This window comes from Clinocottus analis, unplaced genomic scaffold (genome assembly GCF_023055335.1).
Source record: "Clinocottus analis isolate CAN_PGR_092001 unplaced genomic scaffold, fCliAna1.0.p SCAF_44, whole genome shotgun sequence".
Taxonomy (NCBI): domain Eukaryota; kingdom Metazoa; phylum Chordata; class Actinopteri; order Perciformes; family Cottidae; genus Clinocottus; species Clinocottus analis.
Window position 1 is genome coordinate 773,668 of NW_027176198.1, and position 21,125 is coordinate 794,792.

Sequence of the window (21,125 nt, forward strand, 5' to 3'; positions counted from 1 at the left end):
TTCCTTCATTGTTCTCTGTGTGCTGCAGGTTTCATCAACACACTCATAAACCGTGTTATTGATCCATTGTTATTGATCCATTGTTATGGATCAATCTTTCATGACAGCAGCTGCTCGGCCTTCGTCATTCCCGTCATCCTGATTCCTTGGAATCCTCGTTTCCTTGGAATCACTGTTGTGAATTTAAAAGTGTTGAATCGTCCAAGCAGATATTTCTTCACACCAAAAACAAAGGGGTCCGCCTGTCGAGGAGCTCCTCGACCAATCAGGTCGCTCCCTCCTCCCCGCACTCTGCAGACAAAACCCAGTCTGCCCCGAGGAGCTTTCCATCCGGCTCTGCAGGCTCACGCACGCCGTCTGGATTACCATCTGAGCAGAAACAACACGGGAAGCATGCAGGGAAGCAGAAGCATGCAGCACAGCATGCAGCACAGCATGCTGGGAAGCAGGCTCGGAAGCAGGCAGGGACGCATGCAGGGACGCATGCAGAGAAGCGTGCAGAGAAGCGTGCAGAGAAGCGTGCAGGCGTTGGTGTTCTTCCTGCTGGCAGCGCCGGCCGCCTCTGGAGCTGTGAGGACACGTTTCATCTCACTCATGCTGGAATGTTGTGTTTCATTTCATGAAACTTATGGGATTTCTTTTATTCTTCTTCAGGGCTCTTCGAGAGCAAAAAGACATCAGGAGTTTTCAGGGTTGTCTTTCTCCCGCTCTTCTCCCTCCTCTTCGTCCTCTTCGTCCTCTTCCATCTCCTCCTCCTTTGAGAGTTCAGGTGAGAAGGTCAACATTCCTGAAAGCACAAAGCGTAAACATCAGAGTGCCTGATGTATCTTTGTAGTTGTTTTGTGTCTCTTTCTAGTTGTTTTGTGTCTCTTTCTAGTTGTTTGTGTCTTTTTGTAGTAGTTTCTGTCTCTTTCTAGTTGTTTCTGTCTCTTTCTAGTTGTTTAGTGTCTCTTTCTAGTTGTTTTGTGTCTCTTTCTAGTTGTTTGTGTCTTTTTGTAGTAGTTTCTGTCTCTTTCTAGTTGTTTCTGTCTCTTTCTAGTTGTTTAGTGTCTCTTTCTAGTTGTTTTGTGTCTCTTTCTAGTCGTTTGTGTCTTTTTGTAGTAGTTTCTGTCTCTTTCTGGTTGTTTTGTGTCTCTTTCTAGTTGTTTTTGTCTCTTTGTGGTTGTTTTGTGTGTCTTTGTGGTTGTATTGTGTCACCCGGATGCGTTTCCTTGTCGTGCAGGGATCTGTCTGAACGGAGGCAGCTCCGTCCCGGCCCTGATGTCTGGAGAACACATGTTCTGCTTGTGTGCCGACGGGTTCGAGGGCGATCACTGTGAAGCAGGTGAGCGGCCGACTGAACCGCGTTCATGTGTTCATGTGTTCATGTGTTCATGTGTTCATCTCTTCTCGTCTCTGGAACGCATCCCGCTGCAGCCACGAGGACGCAGTGCTACGAGGGCGTGGGGCTCTACTACAGAGGCTCGCAGGCCGAGTCCCAGAGCGGACGGCCCTGTGAGGAGTGGGACTCGAACACCCGGCAGAACTTCATGTCTTCAGACGTCCACTCAGGGAGGCACAACTACTGCAGGTAGGCCCCGCCCACCGACACGTGGGTGGGTGTTTTAGCCCCTTAGTAGTTCATTTGTTTCTCTTTGTAGTTATTTTGTGTCTCTTTGTTGTTAATTTGTTTCTCTTTGTAGTTAATTTGTATTTCTTTGTAGTTATTTTGTGTCTCTTTGTAGTTATTTTGTGTCTCTTTGTAGTTATTTTGTGTCTCTTTGTAGTTCTTTTGTGTCTCTTTGTCTTTGCTTTGTGTCTCTTTCTTGTTTTGGTCTTTTTGCATTCATGCCGCGTCTCTTTCTAGTCTTGTTTCTACTCATCTCTCTGTACATATTTATGTCTTTTCGCAGCTGTTTTGGATCTCTTTCTAGTTATTTGGGGATATTTTGTTATTGTCTGTGGTTGTTTTGTCGCTCTTTGTAGTCAATGTGTGTCTCTTTGTGAATGTTTAGCCGCTTTAGCTCTCACATTGAAGCCCCACCATCACCTCAAAGTTCAGGTTTTACCTCTTAGCTTCCACTCAAATATGGAAAAGAAACACCCAAAAAAGTATTTTTAAATGTGCTTCCATGTCAATTATCCATTTTATGATATAATTCACTCAAGTTGATGTTGGAAATTGCTCCAAATATGGAAACTTTTAATTTTAGATCCAAAGGAGAAAACCATGAATACATTTAATGCCTCATGTTGTTGGTTTTAATGGATTTAATGTGTTTTCCAGGAACCTCTTCTACAGGCGGCGGCCGTGGTGTCGCGTCTGGATCAACCAGCAGCTGGTTTGGGAGTATTGTCGTATTCCACGTTGTGTGTTTGAGTCGTGTGAGTTCATGTTCTCTCTTTCCTCTCTTTCCAAATCACAAGTTTCATGTTTAACACTCTGTGACCTTGTAGTTCCAGCTTCACCTTCAGCTTCACCGACGGAGCCACATCCAGGTAACTTCCTCACCTGTTTGACATTTCCCCCTCGACTGCTTTCAACTCAGTCTGCCGCTGTTTTGTGTCTCTAGTAGTTTTCTCTCTTTTCTAGACTTATATGTCTTTTTGTAGTAGTTTTGTGTCTTTTTGTAATAGTTTTATGTCTTTTTGTAGTTTTATGTCTTTTTGTAGTAGTTTTCTGTCTTTTTGTAGTAGTTTTGTGTCTCTTTTCTCGACTTATGTGTCTCTTTGTGGTTGTTTTATGTCTTTTTGCAGTTGTTTTGTGTCTTTTGTAGTAGTTTTATGTCTATTGTAGTTGTTTTGTATCTCTTTTTAGTAGTTTTGTGTCTCTTTGTAGTTGTTTTGTTGTTTTATGTATCTTTGTGGTAGTTTTATGTATCTTTGTACTAGTTTTGTGTCTCTTTGTACTAGTTTTGTGTCTCTTTGTACTAGTTTTGTGTCTCTTTGTACTAGTTTTGTGTCTCTTTGTAGTAGTTATGTGTCTCTTTGTACTAGTTTTGTGTCTCTTTCTAGTAGTTCTGTGTCTTTTTGTAGTAGTTTTGTGTCTCCTTGTACTCTTTGTGTCTCTCCAGCTGCAGAGTCGACATGCGGCCGGCGCTCCAGCAGGAAGCAGATGAAGATCGTGGGAGGAACAGTTGCCACCGTGGAATCGCACCCGTGGATCGCTGCCATCTTCTGGCGCGGCAGATCCAAGGAGAAGGTCTTCCGCTGCGGCGGCAGCCTGATCTCGGCCTGCTGGGTGCTCACGGCCGCCCACTGCTTCCCCGACGGGTGAGCAGCGAGGTCACTTCCTGCAACAGCAGCAGGTGCTGGGAAATGAAAGATTGTTGACGGGACTTTATTCCCGTAAATCTGCGTTTCAGCTCCCACGCCAAGCGGCGCCGCTTCTCCGTCGTCCTGGGAAAGAATGTGATGAACGAGACGGACCGGACTGTGGAGCAAACGTTCAGGGTGGAGGAGATCATCCTCCATGACGGGTTCGACAACACGGAGGGGAACTACGACAACGACATCGGTACCACTGAGACGCATCACTTACCTACTGGGTCAAGGGCCCAAAGGGTCAAGGGGTCCAAAGGCTCAAGGGTCAAGGGCCCAAAGGGTCAAGGGCCCAAAGAGTTAAGGGTCCAAAGGCTCAAGGGTCCAAAGGGTCAAGGGGTCAAGGGCCCAAAGAGTTAAGGGTCCAAAGGCTCAAGGGTCAAGGGCCCAAAGGCTCAAGGCTCAAGGGCCCAAAGGGTCAAGGGCCCCGCTGGCCTTCACCTACAATGTCAAGGTTTACATGGAAGAGATCCATAAAGACTCTCAAAACCACCACAAAGAGGCAGAACAGCATCATGTTACTGTCATAAAGTGACTGTGTCCTGTTACTCATCATGATATATATATATATATATATATATATATATATATATATATATATATATATATATATATATATATATATATATATATATATATATATATATATATATATATATATATATATATATATATGAAGTAACGCTGAGCTTCCTGCAGCGCTGCTGAAGCTGAGCGGCGCCGGCGGCTCGTGTTCTCAGGAGAGCGGCTCGGTGAGGCCGGTCTGTCTGCCGCCGCCGCTACAGAGGCTGCAGGACGGCGCCGCCTGCGAGATCGCCGGATACGGGAAGGAGAAGCACGGTGAGCCTCCTGCCGCCACGACAAGGTCACGCACAAGGTCACGCCAAGGTCACGCATCACAGGGACGCCGCCGGGATGACATCGCAGGAGCGTTCCTTGTGCGTGACCTTGTGCGTGACCTTGTGCGTGACCTTGTGCGTCGGGTTCTCTGACGGCGTTCCTCTTCCTCAGGGCTGTGGTACCGGTCCCGGTTCCTCCGGGCGGCGGCGGTGAACCTCGTCTCTGACGCCGCGTGTCGGCAGCCGGACGTCTACGCGGAAAAGATCAGCGACAACATGATCTGCGCCGGAGTTCCCGACTGGAGCCGGGACGCCTGCGAGGTATCGAAGACGAGCCCGAAGCCGATGCGGCGAGGACGAGCTGAGGAGGTGCTTTAACTCTCTCTCTCCCCCTACAGGGCGACTCAGGGGGGCCTCTGGTGTGCGAGGCCGGCGGCCGCCTCTTCCTGTTCGGCGTGGTCAGCTGGGGCGACGGCTGTGCGAAGGCGCGGCGTCCCGGCGTCTACACGCGTGTGAGCAGCTACAACGCGTGGATCCAGGAGAAGACGCGGCTGCCGGACGTCGCCGCCGGCGCCATGTTCCCTCAGAAGTGAAGGAGACGCTCAGCGCCGCCGCTTCAAGCTTACAGGACGCAAATATTATGAATACAAAAAGACCACGAGGTCGTCCAGATATCATACTGCACTCTTTAAAGATAGAGGATTTATTTTTGTAGTTTTCTGATGAATGTTTGTAGTTTGTCCTACATTTAGTTTTTACCCGTGAAGCAGAAATGTAGAGTCAACACATCTTAAAATTGTCACTTTTTATTCTAAGATCAATATTTTAAATCTCGTATATTTGAGTTTGTGTAATTAATTGTGTGTAAACAGATGAAATAAAGACGACGTGTGGAGTTCAGCTGCGTTTTTATTTACGTCCAAGAAGAAGAAATAAAGTTAGTCACGCAGAAAGATTCATGTTCCAGTCTGACCACAAGATGGCGGCGTTGCAGCAGAAGAAGTGTGTGTGTGTGTGTGTGTGTGTGTGTGTGTGTGTGTGTGTGTGTGTGTGTGTGTGTGTGTGTGTGTGTGTGTGTGTGTGTGTGTGTGTGTGTGTGTGTGTGTTTTCAGACAAATTACAACAGTTCATTTAATAATTTTACATTCTAATGAAGGAATACTTCATTTCCTTTGATAAATTTCTTCATGAAAACATATTTGCTTTTTTTCTCCACACATCTATAAAATGAGTTGCATGTGTTGTTTTGTTCTTTACATTTGAATCATTGCGTTGCGTCTCTTGTGGATCAGACGGTGAATCGTTTCTTTAGCGCAGAAACAAGAACAGACTGAACTTGTTCCTCCGGTCGGCCCGACGCTGCGAGTGGAGCGACGGAGACGGAGACGCGAGGGCGGCGGTTTGAACCCGACGCCCTCGCGTTGTGTCTTCTTTCAGGTCGTGTGCGTCGTCACGTGACGATGTTTCTGCTCCTCCATGAGAGCGTTCACGACAGCGTCTTCACGGCAGCACACCTTGACCTTTGACCCTTCTTGCTCACCTTCCTGCCGTGCAAAGGATTGTGGGTCCGGTCAAGAAAACAAAAAGTTGTGCAGCAACTTTTTAAAATGGTCGCTCATCTTGTGAAGCAGGTGCATCTTCACGAGGCTGCTTCCTGTCTCTTTGAGGTCGTTTTGCAGCTTCTTCATAATTTGAGTCTGTGCCTTTGTGTGCCTTTGTGCTTGTTTTGTGGTACTTTTTCTGTATTTATGATCGCCCTGAGGTTGTTTTGTGTCTCTTTGGTGTCGTTTTGCATCACTTTGTTGTTATTTTCTGTCTCTTTATGGTTGTTTTTTTGTCTCTTTGTGGTGCTTTTCTGTCTCTTTGGGGCATTTTGCAGCTTCCTGCTCATTTTGTTTCTGTATTTTTGTGTGCAGCATTTTTTTGTCAGCATGAACGTCTCCATCAGACTGTTTCCTCCCTTCGATGCTCAGATTCCCTCCATCGCGCTGCAACACGTCGCTCCAACAATGAGGCGTTGTGTCAGACTCGTGCTCATCGATCACTCTACACAACGCTCATTAAATACTCTACACAACGCTCATTAAATACTCTACACAACGCTCATTAAATACTCTACACAACGCTCATTAAATACTCTACACAACGCTCATTAAATACTCTACACAACGCTCATTAAATACTCTACACAACGCTCATTAAATACTCTACACAACGCTCATTAAATACTCTACACAACGCTCATTAAATACTCTACACAACGCTCATTAAATACTCGACACAATGAGGAACACAAACAGCCAGAAGCAAACTGTCAGAATGTAGTTTTTTTTTTGAAGCGATCCGGTTCGTCTGAAATGAGTCATCGTCTGACGGGCGCGGCCGCCGCTCCTTCAGTCCTGATCCGGACTTTCAGGTGTTTCACGAGGACGAGGCTCACCTGCAGCGCACCTGAGAGGAAGAGAGGATGAGAGGATGAGAGGATGAGAGAATGAGAGGATGAGAGGATGAGAGGAGCGTCTCAACGCCGAGGCTTTTAATTCACACCAGTCCCTGAAGCTGAAGTTGTGTTGAACCTGTTGAGTTCTTTTCCATCAGGTCACGAGGTTCAAATCAAGTAAAAAAGATGCAATAAATCCCTAAAAAATCATGTTGGCTATCAAATTAAACATAACAATCAGGGCTATAATAATTTATAACCCTCATGTACAACATCTGAACACAACTCAAACCATACAGGGTTAGTGTGAGGGCTCACAGGGCTACACACACACACACACTCACACACTCTCACGTGACCGCAGGGACACACCTGCAGTGTGAGGCGTGTCTGCACCTGAAGGGGGCGGGACTTCATGCTTGTCTCCAAACCGAAGCGCGACCTGTTCCCAGAGGACGCTCTGCCACCCCGCGAGCCGCAGGAAGCCAGGTGAGAGCGCTGACTCCTCGTTGCTCACCTGAGAGGAAACAGGAGATTGAAGTCGTGTTGCTGATCCTGAAGCGGTGGCAGGAGGGAAGCTTCTGGTCCTCAGCTTCTGGTCCTCAGCTTCTGGTCCTCAGCTTCTGGTCCTCAGCTTCTGGTCCTCAGCTTCTGGTCCTCAGCTTCTGATCCTCTTCTGCTCTTCTTCCTCCGCAGATCTCTCGTCTTCGTCTTCGAGCCGCCGCCGTCATGCCTGAGCACGCAGAGGCCCACTCCCACACCATCCCCACCAACCGCAACTGCACCATCGAGATCAGCAACGTGAGCAGCACCTTCTGCCTCGTCAACCCAAAGTAAGGAGCTTCCTCTTGTTGGGCCGTGAAATACCTGGAATGTACTTCAACCCGCCACCAGCACTGGTGGAAAGTACTTTGATTGAGTATTTCTGTTCTACTTCATAAAAAAAAGAATCCATCAAAGTTTTTTTCTTCCAGATTTTACACATTGTCAGAGATTAAAGAGGGATTTTGTGTCTTTATAGCGCAAAATAGTTGAAAAAAAGTGTTTTTTCAAACACTTTTTCAAAGTGTTTGAAAAAACAAACACTTTTTTATGAACTCGTGACCCGTTGGAGGGGCCCCGCCCTCATGTTGGAAACCACCAGCCTCCCCCACACAGAGGGCTTTTCTTTCTGCAGAACTCGTTCTCCTGCGTGATGTTTCCTCTGATGGAGAATCTGACCTCTGACCTCTGACCTCTGACCCCCCCCCTCCCCTGCAGGGTGCACATGGAGAGCGGCTTCGTCTACAACCCCCCGCAGCCCACGCTGCGCTCCTCCTTGACCGAGGTGTGCTCCTTCACCAAGGACGACAACACGGCGTCGGGCGCCGTGGGCGTGATGACCTACGAGCTGTTCAACATGAAGGACCGCCACTGCAACGAGGTCGTGGCCGTCATGTTCTCCGTGCCCTACGACTACAGCTTCTACAAGAACTGGCTGGGCGTCGGCATCTTCGAGCGCGACCGCGCCTGCGACGACAAGCTGTTCGACCACATGTACAACGGCAAGGACTTCACCAACTTCGAGCGCCACGAGGCCGACGGCTCCGGCGTGACGTACCGCGGCCGCTCCATGGACGTGAGGGCGTGCATGTCGGACGAGGGCACGGCCATCATCAAGATGGAGCTGTACGACAAGATGGGCCGATGAGCGCCGCGCGCACGCCGCGCGCACGCCGCGCGCACGCCACGAGCACGCCGCGACATGTACGCCGCTTTACATGAATAATAAAACTATAAGAATGCATTTCACGTCTCTGTTGTTTCTTTTGTGGTGTTTTTTAATATTTGAATCATCATCACACACATTTAAAAAACTATAAGACTCATAAAAGCTGCTGCACCTTGAGTCACATTCACAATAAACTCTGCAGGTGCAGAGGAGCAGCAAGGTGCACACTGCAGGCTGCAGGTGTAGTGCATGCTACAGATGTGCTACTAGGCTACAGGTGTAGTGCATGCTACAGATGTGCTACTAGGCTACAGGTGTGCTTCTAGCCTGCAGGTGTATTGCAGGCTACAGGTGTAGTGCATGCTACAGGTGTAGTGCATGCTACAGGTGTAGTGCATGCTACAGGTGTATTGCAGGCTACAGGTGTGCTTCTAGCCTGCAGGTGTGCTACTAGACTACAGGTGTAGTGCATGCTGCAGGTGTAGTGCATGCTACAGGTGTATTGCAGGCTACAGGTGTGCTTCTAGCCTGCAGGTGTATTGCATGCTACAGGTGTAGTGCATACTACAGGTGTAGTGCATACTACAGGTGTAGTGCAGGCTACAGGTGTGCTTCTAGCCTGCAGGTGTAGTGCATGCTACAGGTGTAGTGCATACTACAGGTGTAGTGCATACTACAGGTGTAGTGCAGGCTACAGGTGTGCTTCTAGCCTGCAGGTGTGCTACTAGACTACAGGTGTAGTGCATGCTACAGGTGTAGTGCATGCTACAGGTGTATTGCAGGCTACAGGTGTGCTTCTAGCCTGCAGGTGTGGTTCATCAGGAGACGCTGGTTCAGTGAAACAGCAGCAGGGCGGCTCCCCGTCTGTCTTCATTCCTCAGCAGTCGGGCGAGGACGGAGTCTTTGTGTCGTTGTGTGTCTGCGGGCCGCAGGTGAAGGTGTGTGCGTTGTGGGCGGAGAGGCGTGTTTTTTCTCCCCCCAACAAGACCGAGCTCACGAGACGAGCCGGGTTCCACATCTTCTCCGTCGCCCGAGCGAGCAGCACGCCGACTCCACACAGGTGAGCTGCTCTTCCTCTCCTTTCAAATAAGGGTTTTAACGGCACGCACACTTTTAACAGATGTGTGTGTGTGTGTGTGTGTGTGTGTGTGTGTGTGTGTGTGTGTGTGTGTGTGTGTGTGTGTAGCAGCACCATGAGTGAATCAGCGGAGGCGATGGCCGCCAACATGAAGAGCAGAAGGAACATCACCATCGAGATCACCAACCTGACCAGCGGGTACTGCCTCATCGACCCCAAGTGAGGACGCTGCACGTTCTAGTGGTTAAAAGACTTCATGCATTGTTGTATTTATTAGATTTAATGTACTCTGTTGTATTCTTGTGTATTTTAGAGATTAACGGCTGTAGTGTTGATGTACATTTACTGCTGCTGCAACACTAGTGACTCTCTCTCTTTTTATCTATATCTATCTATATTTTTGCACTTTTATTATTGTTTAATTTCCTAAATTATGACGCTTTACTGTTTTGTTTTGTTGTATTTATTCAGTATTTTGCATTTCTGATATCTTTGGGGATATTTTGTGATATTATTTTTGCATTTTTTCTGATATTTTCAATTAGATTTTTTGTGTCTCATATATAAGTTGCCCCTCGTGGGTTAAATACAGAATCTATCTCTCTCTCTCTCTCTCTCTCTCTCTCTCTCTCTCTCTCTCTCTCTCTCTCTGTCTCTCTCTCTCTCTCTTTCTCTCTCTCTCTCTCTCTCTCTCTCTCTCTCTCTCTATCCATCTATTTATTTTTTTGTTGCATTTTTGCATTTTTTTACCGCTTCACGATCTCATTTCATTCCTTTTCTGCTCCACTAAATTAAAAAGGGTGTACCTGGACAGCGGTAACTGCCACAGCCCCCCGCAGCCCACGGTGCGCCCCCTGAAGACCGAGGTGTGCAACTTCAGCAAGTCCAGCGGCAAGGCCACGGGCGCCGTGGGCGTCATGACCTACGACCTGTTCCAGAGGAGCAGCAACAGCGCCCGGGAGAAGCTGGCCATCATGTTCTCCGTGCCCTACGACAACAACATGTACAAGAACTGGCTGGCGCTGGCCATCTACGGCATGGACAAGGAGTGCGACAAGAAGCTGTACAAGGAGATGTACGACACCAAGGAGCCGCAGGGCTTCGTGCGGGAGGAGGCCAAGGGGTGCGGCCTCACGTTCGAGGGCGGGAGCTTGGACATCAAGGCCACCATGTCCCCGCTGGGCCGCTGCATGATGAAGGTGGAGGTGTGGGACAAGCTCTTCACTCCGCAGGGTCACTAGTTAAATCAGTGAAACCGTTTGTTTCCACGTGTTTGTCTCTCTGCAATAAAACCCAAAAGTCTGATGGGAGGAAAACGTGCGTCTTTGTGATCATTGCAACAATTATAAAAACCAAAAACGGTCGAGTCCAACTGGTGGAACGGGTTCGTGTTTAAATGAGTCATCGTCTCCTCGACGCACAAACAGCACCCCTGTTTTATGTTGTGCATGATCCGAAAGCAGCAAATTATGAAGAATATTCAGATTAATCTGATAGCAAGAAGTTTTAAATATGAAGCAGAAGACGAAAGACATTCATGAGTAAATAAAAAGGCTAAATGATGAATGATTTCCAGGTTTACGAGGTCTTTGTCTGCAGAACACGTCAGTGGAAGCTGCCTCTCTTTCTGCAGAAGGTCGCCCCCTGCTGGCCACGGCGTGAGGTTCAACTTCAAACCTCGGATAAGAACCTGAAACCAGCAGCGTTGTGGGTCAAAGCTCTGTTTTTAAATGTTTGAAACAGAAGCTCATGAATGGAGGGTGAATATGAAGTCACAGCCTGCAGCTGGTTAGCCTAGCTTAGCATAAATATTGGAAACAAAGGAGAAACAGCTAGCTCTGGCTCTGTTCAAAGCTAACTTGCTGCATCTCTAATATTAAATTAATCAATATGTTGCATTCACTTAAACAAGCAAAGGTTTTACGTTAAGCTAAGCTAAGCTAACCGCCTCCTGGTGCTCAATCTTCCCACCAAAATCCAATTAATTAATGGCTTTTGCTTGGCTTACATTTATTGCGTTTTTTTTAATGCAATCTTAAATACAAAACATATATAAAATAACAAATATAAAATGTTCTATATATAAATATATATATATATCTATCACTCGGGTCCAGAGCACTGCTCATAGAAGACGCTGACCGCGCCCCCCAGCCGGTCCTCCAGGATCTCCTCCAGCGTTCCCAGCGTCATCGTCCTCACGTCGAACCCTCTGAACGGCGTCTTGGCCGTCGGGTCCACGGGGACGATCTCCTCGCCGCTGTTGGGGTCGTTGCGTCCGACGGCGGCGTGCGTCGGGAACGCGCCCCTCAGCTCCACCGGCAGGCTGCCGTCGTAGCGCGGGCAGCAGTAGGCGGACCAGAGGTACTCCGGCACGGCCACGCGCCGGTCCCCCAGCCAGCGGTCGTCGCTCCGGTACGGGACGACGCCGGTGACCACGTGAGCCGGCCCGAGGCAGTACGCCCCCAGGGTCCGGTTGACGGCCTGCTCCAGGGCCGCCCAGGGCCCGTCGTTGGAGCCCTCCTTCTGGGGAACCACGTTGGTGAGGGTGAAGGTGGCGCAGCGGTCCTGGTGGCTGCGGTGCTGCAGGCTGGGGTTCAAGTGGCCGCGGGAGAAGGTGGAGTTGATGTAGTCGTGCTCCACCGCCTGGCTCGCCACCACGTTCTGGTCCACGGGACCCGGGGGGAAGGGCACCATGCCGCCGCCGGCCCCCGGGTACGCCAGCTGGCCACGGGACGAGAGACAGCCGACAGCAAATGAGCATCTCAGGTGAATGCCGACTATTTATCAACTACACCAACATCTCTGGTTGCTGAGATCCGGACGCCTGCAGTTACCGCTTCTCGCCAGAGGTGTCGCCAAAGCAAACACAACTCTCCCAGAAAGATCATTAATTAAGCATCTATGTGATTTGAATTGATTGCATTTGTTTTGTGTCGACAGAGAGAGTCAGAAGAATGAAACCCACTCTGTTTAATTTGTGTATAATTATAGAAAAAGCGGGTTAAAACCTTCCCGATCTTTATGCGTTGTAGTTGCACTGTTTGGACGTCCTGATTCTTTACATCCAGTTCTTGATTTTCTTGGCAGCGTTCTGGTGATCTGAGCGTCACAGTCGACCGAGTGTGAACGGTTCTGCTTTACTCGGCCTCAGTTCCTCATTTTCTTGTTATTACATGTGTAGAGTTGTTTCCACCGTGTGAGAAATTATATAACGGATGCTAAACTGGAACATCGGTATAATAAAATGTCTATTTTTAGCACAATATATTGTGTTATAGCAGTTAAATAATAAATAATGGACTAGAATAAACTGTTAAATAAATCCTTAAATCAGACATTTTAACTTTAAACCTGCTTTACTGCTCATTTAACATAACTTTTTATCTATCTAGGATAATCCCATAGATGATATTTATTTAGTACAGCACCTTTCATAGTAACACTATGTGCAAAGTGTTGTTTTTTTTAAAATCAAGAATACAAATATATATATATAAAAACATTAAAAAATATAATTTTAAAGTCCTGGACGACAGCATAAACAGTTTCACACAGAGAATAACTATTTACAGGCTGAATAACGAAACAGCAAACACATAACAACACAATATAAACGTATAAATAAATGACTCCTTTAAATAAAAGCTCTCACCTGAGGCTCAAACTTCCACGGCGTGGTGGGCCTCTTCCCCTCCGGCGGCGAGTACAAATACGCCGAGAACCACGGCGAGCGGCGCCGGCGGCTGTACAGCGTGGCGAAGCGGTACTGGTTGTCGTAGCGCTGGCAGACCGGCGTCCCCGCCAGACCCTTCGGGGGCCACGCCCGGTGGAAGACCCCCAGGCACGGGGAGAAGTCGCCGACGTCGGCGGCGCACACGAGCCACCGGCCGGCGGCGAGGACCAGGACGAGCACGGCGGTCGGAGGAGACATCCTGACAGGAGGAGGACCGAGATCCAGAAGGCAAATGTGTCATGCACTCGTCCAGCGTCTCCTCTGCATCAACACCACGTGACGCTTGGTGGGGGAAGCAGAAGCAGTTTCCACTTCGGTTTCAGGCAAATCTCCTGATTCTGTTTGTTGTGACTGTTTTCACTTCTTCCTCTGACACACAGAGAGTTCAGGAGCAACACAACACGAAAATCAATCACAAAGTCCTTGTCCCTTATCAGTGATCTGAGTGCACCATGACCCGTTGTGTGTTTGTGTGTTGGTAGAAGCTCATTGTTCACAGCTAGAGTGTGCAGCATAAAGCGCATGAGGGGTGGGCTTTGTGGGAAAGCTGTTTTCCTCTCCCTCCCCTTCAAAACACACACATGCATACTGAAGTGCATGAGTTGGACCACCCTCCCCCAACAGCCCCTCCTCCTTATGTAACAGAATATCCAGCATTTGGACTTTTGGACTCCCTTCCATGCAGACGCTGGTCCACAGCCGGTCTCACAGAACATTTCTGCAGCGCTTCTGACATTTTAAAGGTAGGTTTTTAAACACTTCTGCTTTTTTTTTTCCTCTCCGCCCCGCGATGCATTCTCAACTCACTTAAACGGTTTCACTCTGTTTTGCTGACACGAACCTGAACTCAAACTGTGCAGGAAGGAGCGCACGGGGGTGTTAGATTCCTCTTTTCGCTTTCCCGACAACAGACGTGCAGAAAGGGAAACTAAACACTTTTGTTTCTGTTGCATGCCATGAATGGAGGCTCCACTAAGTGGTTTTAGCGCATTAGCTGTATGTAGATGATGAGATTATAGAGCCTACCAGCAGGCATCAGTTAGCAGGCATTCCTCTGGACTTTGGGCTGTTAAATCAACATTCCAGATTTTCCTGTTCAGGGTGGGCGTCCATAGAGCCCTTTCCTTCATTGTTTCAAGTGTAAATCCCACCAACAAGTTTGGTATTTGCAGATACAACTCCGTTTTAAAACACTCCACCGTGTTTGTTCTCTCTCCCTCGAGGTCGTCCGATGGGGGGCGTCCCAGGTGTTTCCCTTCTGCTTCTGCTGGCGGTTGCGTCCTTCCTGACGAGCTCCAGTGTGCACGGCGGGAAGATCCTGGTGTTCCCAGTGGACGGGAGCCACTGGGTGAACATGAACCTGCTGATCCAGAGCCTCCACTCCAGAGGCCACGAGGTCACCGTGGTCCGCACGTCCACCAGCTGGTACGTCAAAGAGAACTCGCCACACTACCGCTCCGTCACCGTCGCCTTGCCGTCGGCCATCAGCATCGAGGAGGAGGACTTCTTTGTGGGCTTCCTGGTCAAGATGCTGGCGATCCACAAGGAGGGGGCGTCCCTCAGCGGCTTCGCAAAGTTCTACTGGGAGATGCTCACCGTGCTGTCCGACATCCACCGACAGGCCAGCCAGTTGGCGGTGGAAATGTTCGAGAACGAGACTCTGATGCGGAGCATTCGCGACGCCCAGTTCGACGTGGTTCTCCTGGACCCGGGGCTGCCGGTCGGAGTCCTGGTGGCTCACGAACTCAAGCTGCCGACTGTCTTTAACGTGAGGTGGATCACCAGTGGGGAGGGGCACTTTGTGGTGGCTCCGTCTCCAACGTCCTATGTTCCAACGTCGGGATACGCCGTAACAGATAAAATGACCTTCAGGCAGCGGCTCAAGAACATGTTCCAGTATTTTATCAACATGTGCATTGACCGGTTCATAGTGTGCCCTCACTACGACACACTGGTGGATAGGTACTTTGGTCCAGACGTGAAGTTCTATGACCTTCTACAAGGAGCGGACATCTGGCTCATGAGGGTGGACTTTGTCTTTGAGTTCCCCAGACCCACCATGCCAAACATCGCCTACATTGGCGGTTTCCAGACGAAGCCCTCTAAGCCTTTATCCTCGGAGCTGGAGGAGTTTGTCCAAAGTTCGGGAGAGCACGGCTTCATCCTGATGTCTCTCGGCACGCTGGTGAACGGCCTGCCCGAAGAGTTAACCGATGAAATAGCCGCTGCTTTCGCCCAAATTCCTCAAAAGGTCATATGGAGGCACGCCTCCAAGCCGCCCAAAAACGTGGGCAACAACACCCTCCTGGTCAAGTGGATGCCCCAGAACGACCTCTTGGGTCACCCGAAGATCAAAGCCTTCGTGGCTCACGGCGGCACCAACGGGATCTACGAGGCCATGTACCACGGCGTGCCGATAATCGGCATACCGCTCCTGTTTGACCAGTTTGAGAACGTCCTGAGAATGGAGGAGCGAGGCGCCGCCAAGGCGGTGGACGCCACCCAACTCACGCGTCAGAGCTTTCTGGAGGCGATGCGAGAGGTTCTTCACAACCCGTCCTACGCGACCAACATGAAGCGCCTCTCCGCTCTGCATCGGGACAAGCCGATGCATCCTCTGGAGACGGCCCTCTACTGGATTGAGTTCGTCATGAGGCACAAAGGAGCCTCGCACTTGCGCACCGAGTCCTACAAGATGCCGTGGTACGCCTTCTATTCGGTGGACGTCTGGTGCTTTTTGACGGCGGTCCTGTCGGCGCTGACAGCCGTCACGGCGGCGTCCATGCGATTCCTTTGCCGTCGACTGTGCAGGAGGAGAAAAACCAAAAAGGAGTAGTTTCTGGTGATGCTCTGTACTCCATAACACACGGCCATGTTGGCGCCGCTGCTCTTATTGACGGCATTATCGGTCAGTTTGAAGGTCAACACTAAAAGCACTTAACTATTGAATGTGTTGCCATTCAACATCGTCAAGACAATCATGTTCCTTAGAGGATGTATCTAAGAGTGAATTGTCTTAACAACTTTTTTGCTGGATTGGCATTAAAGATGCTCCAGAGGTTCCCGATGGGGAGAGAGTAAAGTTCCTAATTACTGTTGTTCCCTCTCTTTTCATCATCCAAAATGGCGTTCGCAGACAACTAAACGCTCAGTTTATTTATTTCGAGGGAAACATTTTTTTTGTGGTTGAAGCAAAACCAAAAACCCCAAAATGCTACAAAACCATACACAGCGCGGCTTATTGCTACATAATTGAAACATTACTAAACTCAGTAGAAGTTCACACATCGACTGATCTCCTGGCCAGAGCATTGCTCCTCTGACCTTGACTCACTTTAAACTCACTTGTGACAAAATGTTTCCCTCGAAACAAAATCAAAAATGCAGTTTTGTTGTGGAAACTTCACTTTTTGGAGCGTTAACTTCACTGTGAAATATCTCAACATCTAAAAAGATTCATGTAATCAACCCTGATGACCTTTGGTGATCCAGTGACTTGTACTCTAGCGCCACCATGAGGTTGACGCCCGTGCTTCTTGGATAGAAAGCCATGAAGTTTGGTTCACACATCATCATGAACAGTCATGTTAAAGGTTTACGATTGTACCCCAAAAAAACACAAAAAACACAAAAGTAATTGTTTGAAGGTGTTTAATCATTTTAGGGACAAACATGTGAATGTTTTGGAGCTTTTAATTATCAGAACAATCATTTCAATCATCAAATGTAGAAAATTAGGTGGATTTCTGTTTGTGGATCAAATGTGTTGTGAACTTCCAAAAGCTAAACGTCCATTTTTAGTCGTTTAGTGAATGTTTTAATTTTTTTAACTCTTCTTGAAAATCAACAATATGTCGAAAAAAAACTCTGAACCGCCTCGTTCAGTTTGTTTACTTTCATACGGATCAACGTTGTGTATTTTCTTGCTATTGTCACCAGAACAGAGAACATGCGTCTGTTGTTCTGAAGAAACAAACACTTGAAAATAAAAAAGTAAAAAAAGACTCTGCACCGTTTTTATTTCCTGATGGAAAACTGGACTCTCAGCGTTGTTTTATTTTGAAAGGGAACACGTTCCCCGCCCCCGCTCACACACAACATCCTCATCACAACGTGTATTTACAACATGAAGCAGGAGCACCGCTGGTTCTTGCAGGATCTAAACGTTCTGCTCACAGATCCACCTGTAGGCCGCCTCACAGGATCCGTCCATCCAGGACGAGAGCGCGTCCTCGCCGGCGTTCACGTGTCCGCAGTCTTCTCCTCGAGGGTCGTGCAGCTTCCAGTCGTCAGGCTCCGCCCCCAGGCCCGGTCTGCTGAGCCAGAACCTGCAGGAAGAACCTTGATTATGTACTGTGTATATGATATTATACAGTATTATATATAAACCTCAAGGAACCACGTCGTCTTCACGGAGGTTACACACAAACTCTCAGTACAACAATACAACACAGTGTTGTTTAATACAACAGTGAAAAAACACCTGAGACACAATCTATTGAACGATGATCAATTATTCTGTTTTAAGACTATTTAAAGGTAATTTATTCCAATCTGATGGAGATTAAGTTGCACATATGTTTTTAAAAAAAAATAATTTTTGAGAGCAAATTTTTTTTTAGAGCTTTTTTTGTTTGTTTTTTTAGAGAAAATTTTAGTTTTGAGAGCTTTTTTTTTTTTTTTTTTTTAGAACAAATTTTAGTTTTGAGAGCGTATTTTTCTTTTTGGAGAGCATTTAAAAAAAAAATTTTTTTAGAGCGATTGTTTTTATTGAGATCAAAGATTTGGAGATAATTTACTTACAAACTAAAAATTTGCTCGGGTAAAAGAGACACAAATCTACCTTCATAATAATACAAGTATATTATATATGTAATTATAATAATATATCCATATTTATTCAAATGTAATATAATAGATGTGTGTTTACAGGATTATGTATGACTGTATATTTCGGTATTAGTGGAATTCAGTCAATCGACACCACATCAGCATGAGAGCCATTCTGCAGTGCTCCCAGTGCTCCCAGTGCTCCCAGTGCTCCCAGTGCTCCCAGTGCTTCAACCTACTGGACCTCTGCAGTGACCGCGCTGCCGTGCAATTTTCTTTTTCCTCATGTGAACCACTAGATGTCACTGTTTCCTTTCAGAGCCAAAAGTATGAACGTTTACCACAAACTGTGTGTACTGCTGGTAAAGTTGGCATTGGGAGGTGTGTGTGTGTGTGTGTGTGTGTGTGTGTGTGTGTGTGTGTGTGTGTGTGTGTGTGTGTGTGTGTGTGTGTGTGTGTGTATCCTGCCCTACTTGTGAGGACTCTCATTGACTCACAGTGTTATCTAACCCTCCGATCTGAACCACACTTTAACCCAAACCGCTCTGAAACCCTTTGAAGACGCCGACTCCTCTTGAAAACAAATGTCCTCAAAGTGTGAAACTCAAGTTTGTCCTCACAGAGATAGCACAAACACACACACACACACACACACAAACACACACACACACACACACACACACACACACACACACGTATCATCAGATTTAGGATAACTTGGTTTTCTTAGAAGCGTCGGGTAGTGAAACTGTTTGTGTCCTCGTGTCTGCTGCACTTGCTTTAGTTTATTTATTTAATTGCAAAAAAGAGAAGATTAAAAACATAAACAACAACAAATAGGTAAACATCTTTAAAGTCATGAATACACATCCTGGCTCTTGAAAAAAGACAAAACACGTCGTACATAGAGAAATCTGATTTATGTTAACAAATAAATACAATAATTATAATAAAAGTAAATAAGAAGTTACAATTAGAGATTTAAAACAAATGGAAAAAAAGTATAATTATTAAGTTTGTTAATATGTCGGCTCTTTACCCAGAAAATACATTTTTATTATTTAGCTCAGCAAAGATTCACAAAGTCAAAATATATATATATATATATATATATATATATATATATATATATATATATATATATATATATATATATAGAGAGAGAGAGAGAGAGAGAGAGAGAGAGAGAGAGAGAGAGAGAGAGAGAGAGAGAGAGAGAGAGTACATAACACATTTTAGTCAGAGAGTATTGTGTTTATTAGTTTAGAGGTGCTGACTTTAGACTTGCAGTCTCCCCCTTTTCTTTATGCTAAGCTAGGCTAACCCACTCCTGGTTATACGTTCATATTTAAAGGGCCAGTGTAACATACTAAGTGTCAGTAAAACACATAAAAACAAACATATCCAAACGAAAAAAGACATTTAAGTTTGCTTCATAACTTCATCCTCACCTTTTATTTTCCTATTTTTAACACAAAGGCGTTCATGTTGACGCGTGACGGAGCGACGGCGTCCAGCTCGACTCACTCCTTCACGCCACTTTCACTCCTTCACGCCACTTTCACTCCTTCACGCCACTTTCACTCCTTAACGCCACTTTTCCAAACCACCAGGTAAACCAGGACGGGGACGATGCCCACGGGGACCAGCGTGAGGGCGAGCACCAGCCGGCGAGGAGCGTCCACCAGCTCGGCCTCAGAGCCGGCGGCAGCCGAGCAGTTGAGGAAGTATTCGAAGTGGAGGGAGAGGAACAAACCCTGGACCACCGGGTTCGGGTAGAAACAGTCCAACAAGTTCGACACCATCTCCAAACACACCGTGCACTCGTTGTAAGGTCTGGAAGAGATCGTATAGAGGTTGTATAGAAGTCTATGCTTCATGTGTTAGAGCTGCTTTCTCTCTCTTGACCACCAGGGGGCGACTCCTCTGGTTGTATAGAAGTCTATGCTTCATGTGTTAAAGCTGCATTCTCTCTCCTGACCACCAGGGGGTGACTCCTCTGGTTGTATAGAAGTCCATGCTTCATGTGTTAAAGCTGCATTCTCTCTCCTGACCACCAGGGGGCGACTCCTCTGGTTGTATAGAAGTCCATGCTTCATGTGTTAAAGCTGCATTCTCTCTCCTGACCACCAGGGGGTGACTCCTCTGGTTGTATAGAAGTCTATGCTTCATGTGTTAAAGCTGCATTCTCTCTCCTGACCACCAAGGGGCGACTCCTCTGGTTGTATAGAAGTCTCTGCTTCATGTGTTAAAGCTGCTTTCTCTCTCCTGACCACCAGGGGGCGACTCCTCTGGTTGTATAGAAGTCTATGCTTCACGTGTCAAAGCTGCATTCTCTCTCCTGACCACCAGGGGGCGACTCCTCTGGTTGTATAGAAGTCTATGCTTCATGCGTTAGAGCTGCATTCTCTCTCCTGACCACCAGGGGGCGACTCCTCTGGTTGTATAGAAGTCTCTGCTTCATGTGTTAAAGCTGCATTCTCTCTCCTGACCACCAGGGGCGACTGCTCTGGTTGTATAGAAGTCTATGCTTCATGTGTTAAAGTTGCATTCTCTCTCCTGACCACCAGGTGCGACTCCCCTGGTTGTATAGAAGTCTCTGCTTCATGTGTTCTCTGTCATCTCACCTGATGATATTTTCCAGCTCACACCTGCTTTCCGGGCTGACGGACAACATTTCTGAGTGAAACGTTTCCAGACAGTAAGCCTCACTTATCCTCTCCAGGTCGTCCTCTCGGCATCGTCGGCCCGGCAGCTCGTCGTCCGGGTCCTGAAACCGCTCTGCAAAGAACCAGCGGCGCCGTCATGTGAATAATAAAGTGCGTTATTCAGCGTCTCTGACGGACGCCTTGAATCGCCTCATACGTTCTCAGAAACAGGACATTTAAAGTGTCTGATCAGCTGTCAGTCACTTTAATTGTCCTGTTTGTGATGTGAGTTTCCTGTCGGCGCTCACCGTCGTCCTCGGTGATGATCGTTTGGTTCCTCAGTTCCTCCTCAAAGAGTCGCGTCTCGTCTCCGAACAAACTGGAGGTCCAGTTGCCTGGTTTCATCGTAGCTGCAGGCAACAAAACAACAAAAACAAACCTTTATTTGAGCGATATTCTCCGTTGTCGGTGAACAAATTACAGAGATAAATGTTTGTGATGAATCGTGTAACTTCGTCCTCGTCTGTGGAAACATATCTCGTG

The 21,125-nt window shown here is 47.4% G+C and overlaps 4 protein-coding genes and 1 pseudogene across 5 annotated transcripts; 4 read left to right on the top strand and 1 right to left on the bottom strand.

Moving 5' to 3' along the window:
* Positions 1-372: 372 nt before the first annotated feature.
* plaub (plasminogen activator, urokinase b) lies at positions 373-5,027 on the top strand. Its single transcript, XM_068599249.1, has 11 exons — positions 373-570; positions 655-769; positions 1,223-1,324; positions 1,417-1,570; positions 2,267-2,364; positions 2,437-2,478; positions 3,060-3,252; positions 3,345-3,496; positions 4,000-4,140; positions 4,312-4,460; positions 4,538-5,027. Exons 1-11 carry the CDS (start codon positions 394-396, stop codon positions 4,730-4,732), a joined length of 1,518 nt encoding a protein of 505 aa, XP_068455350.1. The 5' UTR covers positions 373-393; the 3' UTR covers positions 4,733-5,027.
* Positions 5,028-7,022: 1,995 nt separating this feature from the next.
* On the top strand, positions 7,023-8,358 carry LOC137801873 (DELTA-sagatoxin-Srs1a-like). Its single transcript, XM_068599304.1, has 3 exons — positions 7,023-7,068; positions 7,276-7,412; positions 7,840-8,358. The coding sequence occupies exons 2-3, from the start codon at positions 7,309-7,311 to the stop codon at positions 8,267-8,269; spliced, it is 534 nt and encodes a 177-aa protein (XP_068455405.1). The 5' UTR covers positions 7,023-7,068; positions 7,276-7,308; the 3' UTR covers positions 8,270-8,358.
* A 954-nt stretch (positions 8,359-9,312) lies between these two features.
* Positions 9,313-10,674, top strand: LOC137801872 (DELTA-thalatoxin-Avl1a-like). 2 transcript variants are annotated; one of them, XM_068599302.1, is made up of 3 exons: positions 9,313-9,350; positions 9,477-9,587; positions 10,168-10,674. In XM_068599302.1, the coding sequence occupies exons 2-3, from the start codon at positions 9,484-9,486 to the stop codon at positions 10,607-10,609; spliced, it is 546 nt and encodes a 181-aa protein (XP_068455403.1). In that variant the 5' UTR covers positions 9,313-9,350; positions 9,477-9,483; the 3' UTR covers positions 10,610-10,674. The 2 variants fall into 2 exon arrangements, with proteins under 2 accessions (XP_068455403.1, XP_068455404.1); XM_068599303.1 differs by having other exon boundaries at positions 9,332-9,350; positions 9,480-9,587.
* Positions 10,675-11,471: 797 nt separating this feature from the next.
* Positions 11,472-13,302, bottom strand: LOC137801809 (endonuclease domain-containing 1 protein-like). Its single transcript, XM_068599181.1, has 2 exons — positions 13,024-13,302; positions 11,472-12,092 (listed from the first exon to the last, which is right to left on the bottom strand). Exons 1-2 carry the CDS (start codon positions 13,300-13,302, stop codon positions 11,472-11,474), a joined length of 900 nt encoding a protein of 299 aa, XP_068455282.1.
* A 426-nt stretch (positions 13,303-13,728) lies between these two features.
* LOC137801871 (UDP-glucuronosyltransferase 2B31 pseudogene) lies at positions 13,729-17,106 on the top strand (annotated as a pseudogene).
* Positions 17,107-21,125: the final 4,019 nt, after the last annotated feature.

What these genes read in the sequence shown, in the direction of transcription:
- plaub (XM_068599249.1), top strand. Translation starts at nt 394, where the DNA reads ATGCAGGGAAGCAGAAGCATGCAGCACAGCATGCAGCACAGCATGCTG. An exon ending in GGGAGGCACAACTACTGCAG is followed by an intron (nt 1,571 to 2,266) that starts GTAGGCCCCGCC and finishes TGTGTTTTCCAG; the next exon opens with GAACCTCTTCTACAGGCGGC. An exon ending in ACCGACGGAGCCACATCCAG is followed by an intron (nt 2,479 to 3,059) that starts GTAACTTCCTCA and finishes CTCCAGCTGCAG; the next exon opens with AGTCGACATGCGGCCGGCGC.
- LOC137801872 (XM_068599302.1), top strand. Translation starts at nt 9,484, where the DNA reads ATGAGTGAATCAGCGGAGGCGATGGCCGCCAACATGAAGAGCAGAAGG. An exon ending in TACTGCCTCATCGACCCCAA is followed by an intron (nt 9,588 to 10,167) that starts GTGAGGACGCTG and finishes TAAATTAAAAAG; the next exon opens with GGTGTACCTGGACAGCGGTA.
- LOC137801809 (XM_068599181.1), bottom strand. Translation starts at nt 13,302, where the DNA reads ATGTCTCCTCCGACCGCCGTGCTCGTCCTGGTCCTCGCCGCCGGCCGG. An exon ending in CGTGGAAGTTTGAGCCTCAG is followed by an intron (nt 12,093 to 13,023) that starts GTGAGAGCTTTT and finishes TCCCGTGGCCAG; the next exon opens with CTGGCGTACCCGGGGGCCGG.
- LOC137801873 (XM_068599304.1), top strand. Translation starts at nt 7,309, where the DNA reads ATGCCTGAGCACGCAGAGGCCCACTCCCACACCATCCCCACCAACCGC. An exon ending in TTCTGCCTCGTCAACCCAAA is followed by an intron (nt 7,413 to 7,839) that starts GTAAGGAGCTTC and finishes CCTCCCCTGCAG; the next exon opens with GGTGCACATGGAGAGCGGCT.